Below are 8,689 nucleotides of genomic sequence, written 5' to 3'. Positions count from 1 at the left end.
GCAGCCGGATAGCAGGACGCTGAGGGAAACCCCGCAGTCGCTCGGCGTCCCCGGCGCCAGCTCACGACCCAGCGACCTTCCTGCGGCCCGAGCGTCCCCTGGCGGCGACGCCGGCTCGTTAGAGCGACAGACGGTGTAGTCCAAAGGCCAAGCGGCGTTTCTGTAGATGAGCATGCGCAGCACCCACCGTTCGCTCAGCCAGAGAGAGGCTTCCCAGCCAATCCGAGAGCCTCAGAGTCATCCTCCCGCCCACCCAGCATACAGGCGGGGCGTTCCTCCTTAGCCAATGGGAAAAGACATTCGCCCGCGGTCCGCACGCGCTGCTTGCAAAGGGGTGGGGTTGTGGAGTGGATGCTTTGGCAAGATGGCGGGGAGCGGCGTCCGCCAAGCTACTTCTACCGCCAGCACCTTCGTGAAGCCCATTTTCAGTCGGGACATGAACGAGGCCAAGCGGAGGGTGCGCGAGCTCTACCGCGCCTGGTATCGGGAGGTGCCGAACACTGGTGAGAGGTAGCGGCTTACGTGGGGACCCGGAGGCCGCCGCTCAAGGTCGTAGCCGGCCCGGCCGGGGTTTCTCATGGGCCGAGCTGAGGTCACCAACTTGGGCAGAGGCGACTGCGGGTGCTTCAGGGGAAGAGGGTCACCCGAGCCTACCATGGGCCGGACCTGGCGGCGGCGCGGTGGTCAGACCGGCCGTGCCTAGCATTCGTACGTGCTATCGGAGCTTTGGTCTCTTTTGTCCCTCGCAATTGGCGGGAGGACGATGACTGTCAGTGACACACTCACTTTGTGGGTGAGGCAGCGGAGGCACCGAGAGGTGAAGTGATGTGCCCAGGGCCCAGGCCGAGCCACTGTTGTACCCAGAACCCAAAGTCTAGAGTTGCAGAGTGTAATTATAGATGCCCGTTGGATTTTTTTGTTTGTGACAGAGTCTCGCTGTGTCGCTCAGGCTGGAGTGCAGTGGTGCGATCTCGGCTCACTGCAAGCTCCGCCTCCCGGATTCACGTCATTCTCCTGCCTCAGCCTCAGCCTCCGGAATAGCTGGGATTACAGGCGCCCGCCACCACGCCGGCCATTTTTTTTTTTTTTTGTATTTTTAGTAGAGACGGGATTTCACCGTGTTAGCCAGAATGGTCTCGATCTCCTGACCTCGTGATCCGCCCGTCTCGGCCTCCCAAAGTGCGAGAAAGAGGTGTTTTTGAGTGAGCTGGAGCACGGTGCCACTCCTCAGGGCTGTCGAGTCCCTGCTTGTGTGTGTGAAAAGGCGGTAGAATGTGGTGGTTAGGAGCACGGACTTTTCTTCAGGCGCTGCCCTCAACTAGCTGTGTGACCTTGGGCCAGTTATTTCATCTGTTCCTCAGTTTCTTCATCTTTAAAATGGGAATAATAATTCCTTTTTCAGAAGGTTACTGTATTAAGTTAAAATATCTAGAGTGCTTAGAACAGGGCTTGATGCATATTTAACTCATTAAATATTAGCTGCTGCCGTTGTTTTTGTTGTTATTTTTGTTATTTATAGGGCTTTCCTTAGCAGCAGCTTCCAAGCAGAACCCGGTTCTTTGACATATGAGAACTGTGTCTGCTCCACAGAGTCCCTGTCTTCAAGCTGACTTTTGGAAAAATTGCTACTGACCAGAACTTAAACCCACGCGATACTAGAGAAGGAGAAACTTGAGTGATCTGCTGGTTCAGGGACTGCAAATTCAGATGCCTTCAGGGGCAGGCAGATAAAAGATGTGTGTGGGGAGTGACTGTAGCAGTGTGTGTGTGTGTGTGTGTGTGTGTGTGTGTGTTTTGGGGTGGTGTATTCAAATTCAGCAGTTTGAAAACATAATGTTTGCCTGGCAGAATACTTCTAGGAGTACCCAGAACCCTCTCTGGTTGCAGGAGGAAGGTGCTGGGGGAAGGAGGACCACATTCAAAAAGGGTGGCTTGTGAAGGGTAAATCAGTGGCCAAGTAGAAGACAGAACCCAGGTATCCTGACTCTGAGGATCCAGCTCTTTCTAAACCGACCCCTCCCAAGACCTTCCCTCAAATTCTGTTTTGGGAAGAAAGTCCCAAAGTCAGAAGGGTCTTGAGAGGAGGAAAAGAAGGCAGAGGGCTACAGGAGCCTAGAAAGCAAGGGAAGAGGAGAGAAAAGAAGGGGTCAAGGAGTATGCATCCCTATGGGGAAGATCAGTGATCTGTAGCTGGCCTGTTACTCAAACCTGTGCCACACGGGTTTTATGGTATCCATCATCAGGACTCCAGCTGAGGAATCAAATCAAGGAAGGGGAATAAGTAATCGTGTTGAGAACTTAGAACAGCCTGAGCATTAATAAAAAACAAAAGTAAAATTTTAAGTATTTAATGAAAAAAATAGTAATGATAACTCACTTTTTTTTTTTTTTTTTTTTTTTTTTTTTGAGACAGAGTCTCGCTCTTGTCTCCCAGGCTGGAAGGCAATGGCGCGATTTCGGCTCACTGCAACCTCCACCTCCCGGGTTCAAGTGATTTCCCCATGCCTCAGCCTCCCGAGTAGCTGGGATTATAGTTGCGTGCCACCACACCTGGCTAACTTTTGTATTTTTAGTAGAAACGGGGTTTCACCATGTTGGCCAGGCTGTCTTGAACTCCTGACCTCAGGTGATCCGCCGGCCTGGGCCTGCCAAAGTGCTGGGATTACAGGCATGAGCCACTGTGACTGGCCAATAACTAACATTTATTGAAATGCTTACATATGACTCAGCACTATGCCTTATTTTAGGGTGGGCTCTAGTAGTTTCCCTGCCTTGTGGATGAGAAAACTGAGGCACATAAACTTGTCTCAGATGACATCATTAGGAAGTAGAAGAGCCTGCCTGTAAACCGCTAATACCCAGCTCTTAGCTCCTACTGCAGTTTTCCCTGAATCTCCCAGGGCCCAGTTTTGCATGGGAGCACAGGGATAGAACTGCCTTTGAATCCTTCCTTTGAAAAAATATGACATGCTGTTTGCTGGCCGTAAGATAACAGGAGACTTTCTATAGAAACAGTTCATTTATTTAATTTCCATTTCATTAAGTATCTGTTGTACTTCAGAGTCAGTACTAGATGCCTAGAGATACAAAAATGAAAAAAACACAACCCTGCCTTCAAGGGTCTGATGGTCTAGTCTTACGGTCTAGTCTATTATAGGCATATAACCAGATAATTAAACCCAAGGTATTATAGAGATATGGGGAAAAAGTGTGACAATTTTAACAGCCAGCATTTGGATCATGCTTTACAAGGTGTCACTTGATTTTTCACTATATTCCTGTAAAAGAATTAGGTTAGAGTTTATTTTCTTTCCTTTTTTTAGATGAGATGACAGGCTAAGGAGGCTGTACCCCAGGCAAGATCATGATTTATAATGATCTGGAGACCTTACCCAGTTTATTTGACCCCTAATCCCATGTTCTTTTCCATTATACCATGCTGCTTTCCCATCTAAGAATACAGGTCTTGTGCCTTGTATGAATGCAACCAAAATGAATTGGAGCAAATAGCTGAGAGCAGTATGGGATTGTCCTTCTGAATCTGTCAGAGCCTTCTGGACTCAGGAAAGCCTTAACAGTAACTTCAGAAAAGCACACAGAGACTGTGGAAAAGTCACCTTCACCCAAAAGGGGTATTTCCTTTTGAGCCTCCCAGATTTTTTCAAATTGAAATAGAAGTAGTCAGGATTCAAAGAATAAGCCAGGAATCTGTGAGCTACGAAAGAACATTGGAACTGATTTACACCAGGGTTTCTCAACAGTGGCATTTGGGCTGGACGATTGCTGTGCAGGGCTGTCCCCTGCATCGTAGGATGTTTAGCAGCATCCCTGGCTTCTACCCACAAGATGACAGTAGCGCCCACCCCATGGGTGTGACAACCAAAAATGCCTCCAGACACTACCAAATGTTCTGGGGGGCAAAATCATTGCTGGTTTGCCACGGATTTAGACCAAAGTACAATTCAGTCTATGGCTAGGCTATTTCCATTTGCTTTTCTGCAGCCTTTCTCACTGGTTGGGGGGTGCATTCAGAGTGTTGGGATGGAAGGAGGGAGCCTGGGACAGACCTATGGAATTTGTCTTTCTAGAGACAAGGGTTCTTTTTTTTTTTTTTTTTTTTTTTTTTTGAGACGGAGTCTCGCTGTGTCTCCCAGGTTGGAGTGCAGTGGCGCGATCTCGGCTCACTGCAAGCTCCGCCTCCCGGGTTCACGCCATTCTCCTGCCTCAGCCTCCCAAGTAGCTGGGACTACAGGCGCCCGCCAACACGCCCGGCTAATTTTTTGTAATTTTAGTAGAAACGGGGTTTCACCGTGTTAGCCAAGATGGTCTCGATCTCCTGACCTCGTGATCCGCCCGTCTCGGCCTCCCAAAGTGCTAGGATTACAGGCGTGAGCCACCGCGCCCGGCCAGGGTTCTTAATCTGAGGATGGGAACTCAAGGATCTGTAACCTCCTGAAACTGTAAGTAAAATGTTGCATTTATGCATGTGAACATTTTGCTGAAGAGAAGATTCATTACCCAGTGCCCTGCTGTGTAGTAGTTCAGGAGATAATGAGGAATGGGAGCTGATGGGCACAAGCTCCCATAAGTATGCCCAGAGAAATCTTGTTTTTTATTCCCAAGGTTGGGCAGGAATCTAAAATAATTCAGGAAAGATAAGCACTGATAGTAGGGGAAGATTCCTCATAGTCCCTTCCTTAAAAGAGCACTGGATTGTAAATTTAAAAAAAAACAACCCTGGATTCTAGGCACACGTGTACCAAGGACAGGTTTGGTCAGGTGTGGTAGCTTACACTTGCATTCCCAGCACTTTGGGAGGCAGAGGCAAAAGGATCCCTTAAGCCCAGGAGTTCAAGACCAGCTTGGGCAATGTAGTGAGACGCCTGTCTCCACAAAAAGCTAAAAAAGTATGGGCCTAGTGGTGTGTGCCTGTAGTCTCAGCAACTTGGGAGGCTGAGGTGGGAGAATTGCTTGAGCCTGGGAGGTTGAGGCTGCAGTGAGCTGTCATCATGCCATTGCACTCCAGCCTGGGTGACAGACCAAGACCTTGTCTTAAAAAATAATAATAAAATAAATTTCAGGTTCCGTATTAGTTTGCATTTATTTTTGCATCTGTCTTCTTATTGCCCTTTGTCTGCTCTTTACTGGAACTCCTAATATACCTTGGTGAACAGCTCTGTGGGGGGTAGAACTCAAATTTATAGTGTTTGCTATTTTCCGTGGTATAAATACTACCACCATGATTGATTTTTAAGTGAAGTCAGTGTGTACGGATTTGGGAAGAGATATGTCTAACTGGCTCTCCATGAGAGCCTGCTCCAGCACACCCTGGACACTTACTTCTTGTGAATGATCCTCTGTCCTCTGTGGTGTTAACATTGACCTATCAAGCTGAGATGCCAGTTCTCCTAGTAGATTTCTGCTGTTGCTTTTTCCTTGGTTGGAGCAGAAACTTTGTTTTCTTTGCAACATGGCCTGATATGTCCCTCAGCAGAGGCTTTATTTTTCTATCACTGTCACTAAGTTAAGAGTACAAAGATTCAGGTGAGGTGCAGTGGCTCATGCCCATAATCCCAACACTTTTTGGGAGGTCAAGGATTGCTTAAAGCCAGGAGTTCCAGACCAGCCTGGGGCAACATAGTGAGACCCTGTTTCTACAAAAAAAAAAAATTTTTTTAAGATTCAAACTTTATTGTTAATTCAGTCACAAAATGGCCTTCATCGTTTTCAGAGCTGGTTATGATAGTTCTGTAAGCCGGAGTGGACATGTCACAGGAATGGCCACAAGACAAAATATTCCAAAGGAATACACTGGTTTCCTTCACTACAGTGCTCATTCTAGCCTGGGAGCCTTGATTTTGCTGTCCCCACAGCCTAGTGTGCCTCTGTCACCCTATGTGTACCCATCTAACACACAAGACCCTGTTCATGACCTTGTCATCAACACATCCAGTGATGGCTGAGCGTCCCAGGGGGTGGTAATGCATGTGACTAAAACCTAATTTTCAAAGGACATCCATACGTCTCGTCTGAATTTCCAGGTTACTGAGTCTTTGTCACTATTTTAGGAGCTTAATCAGGGATTGTTGGATATTATGATTTTATGTTTATATTCATAGCTGGCTGTCCCTCCAGTCAGAATTTAACACCTAGACAAGTGGAGCTACATGTTAAACTTTGCTTCCTCCAAGTAACCTAAGATGGTATTAATTGCTTGTTGGATTGAAGCCTCCCTAACCTGCATAAACCCCTAGCAGTCTCCCTTAACTCAAAGTTTGTGTAGTACTTAATAGCCTAAGCCACATCATTTTAAATTAATTTCAATCCTGTTTTCTTTTGCTGATTGTTCCATATAAAAATAATGCTAATGTCTATTGAGAGCTTATTCCATGTGAGGCACTGTTGTGAGCATTTTGCATTGTCTCATGAAATCTCCACAACAGCCCTGGAGTTATATGTGCTGTTATTGTCCTCATTTTATTGATAAATAAATACACTCAGCCAGGATAATCCCTCACGCATGTAATCCCAGCAACTTGCTGGGCTGAGAGGCAGGAGGATCATGGGGGCCCAGGAGTTCAAGCCTGCAGGTAGCTATGATCATACCACTACACTCCAGACTGGGCAACAGAGCAAGACCCTGTCTCTAAAAAAATAATTTTTCTTTTTCTTTTTTTTTTTTTTTTTTTTGAGACACAGTCTCACTCTGTCGCCCAGGCTGGAATGCAGTGGCCCATCTCAGCTCACTGCAACCTCCACCTCCCGGGTTCAAGTGATTCTCCTGCCTCAGTCTCCCGAGTAGCTGGGATTACAGGCACCCACCACCATGCCCGGCTCATGTTTGTATTTTTAGTGGAGACGGGGTTTCACCATGTTGGCCAGGCTGGTCTTGAACTCCTGACCTCAGGTGATCCACCTGCCTTGGCCTCCCAAAATGCTGGGATTACAGGCGTGAGCCACCGCGCCCAGCTAATAAAATAATTATTATTTTTTTTGAGACGGAGTCTCGCTCTGTCACCCAGGCTGGAGTGCAGTGGTGCGACCTCGGCTCACTGCAAGGTCCACCTCCCGGGTTCACACCATTCTGCCTCAGCCTCCCGAGTAGCTGGAATTACAGGCACCCACCACCACACCCGGCTAATTTTTTGTATTTTTAGTAGAGACGGGGTTTCACTGTGTTAGCCAGGGTAGTCTCAATCTCCTGACCTCATGATCCGCCCACCTCGGCCTCCCAAAGTGCTGGGATTACAGGCGTGAGCCACCGCGCCCAGCCCATAAAATAATTTTTTAAAAAATACACTCAGGCACAAGAAAGTTAACTTACACGGGATCATATAGCTAACAAAAGCTGGGATTTGAACCCAGGTTGTTCAAACTCTTGAACAATGCTTTACTGCCTCTTCAAATTCAGTGGTCTTTTTCCCCAAACGAATAATAAGTTCCTTGAGAGCAAATACCATGAATCACATGTCTCATCCTCAAGCACCTAGCCTAGGGTCAGGCTAATTTTTTGGTGAAGAAATGAATGGGCGACCTGTATGTGTTCAATGAGTATCATTTGACTGTAGGTTTTAAAAACATGTTTTAACCATACAATTTCTACCCTGAGTCATGTTTTTCTCTCTAGTGCACCAATTCCAGCTGGACATCACTGTGAAAATGGGAAGGGATAAAGTCCGAGAAATGTTTATGAAGAATGCCCATGTCACAGACCCCAGGGTGGTTGATCTTCTGGTCATTAAGGTAACTGACCCTCCCTGACCAATTTAAAAGATCAGCCAACTTGTCCACTACTTCTTAGTCTTTCCAAATGAACATTTTGTCTCCGAGTTTAGAAAGCAGCTACTGGTTCGGCAGTGATTATTGCTGTGTTTCAGAGAAATACTTGAACTTGGAGGTTATCTTCTGGTTAAATAGATAAGATTCATCAAGGGAACATCCACTGGGACTTGCATTTTATAACCATAAAAAAAGATATAGGGAGGAAAGTTTGAACTCTTCTTGAACCTCATCCCTAGAAGTTACCACTTCATCTGAATGCCAGTTTACAGCTGGAAGAGGCAGTTAGACTGGTTATGAGTCCTGTATAAATGGACTCAAATCCTGGGGCTGATTCTGTCCCCCTGGCCAGTCACATTAGCATCAATGGGAGCTTCAGCATAGACCAGTCAGTAACAGAAGAAATGATAAGCAGAAACATAAGTTAAGCCAGTCAGGTTAGGTAGTCATGGGATAGGAGCCTGTTAACCTGTATGTTTCTCCTCTTGGTACCAGTTAACCACAGAGTTAAAGAATCTGAAAAGTCTCAGAAATCATTTACCCTGACCACCTCATTGTCCAGACATAGAAACTTTGCCCAGACAGAGTAGTTACTTGCCCAAGGTCATTCAACAAGTCCATGCTGAGCAGAGAATAGAATCCTGGCCTTCAGTGTCATATGCCTTCAACTTGACCACTTTGACTGATGACCTCTCTCCTCACTGTTCAGGGAAAGATCGAACTGGAAGAAACAATTAAAGTATGGAAGCAGCGGACACATGTTATGCGGTTCTTCCATGAAACAGAAGCGCCAAGGCCAAAGGATTTCCTATCCAAGTTCTATGTTGGCCACGATCCATGAAGTCATTCAGTGGAAAGATGCACGTTGATACTATTTTAGAGCACAAATAAACTCACTATACAATGGTCA

General features: G+C 46.6%; 1 protein-coding gene across 1 annotated transcript; it reads left to right on the top strand.

Annotated features, from left to right (window-relative positions):
• Window positions 1-364: 364 nt before the first annotated feature.
• On the top strand, window positions 365-8,689 carry NDUFA6 (NADH:ubiquinone oxidoreductase subunit A6). Its single transcript, XM_003814647.6, has 3 exons — window positions 365-503; window positions 7,628-7,743; window positions 8,489-8,689. Exons 1-3 carry the CDS (start codon window positions 365-367, stop codon window positions 8,618-8,620), a joined length of 387 nt encoding a protein of 128 aa, XP_003814695.2. The 3' UTR covers window positions 8,621-8,689.

Source organism: Pan paniscus, chromosome 23, assembly GCF_029289425.2.
Source record: "Pan paniscus chromosome 23, NHGRI_mPanPan1-v2.0_pri, whole genome shotgun sequence".
Classification (NCBI taxonomy): domain Eukaryota; kingdom Metazoa; phylum Chordata; class Mammalia; order Primates; family Hominidae; genus Pan; species Pan paniscus.
Note: the sequence above shows the minus strand (reverse complement) of the source record. Positions and strands in the feature narration are given on the sequence as shown.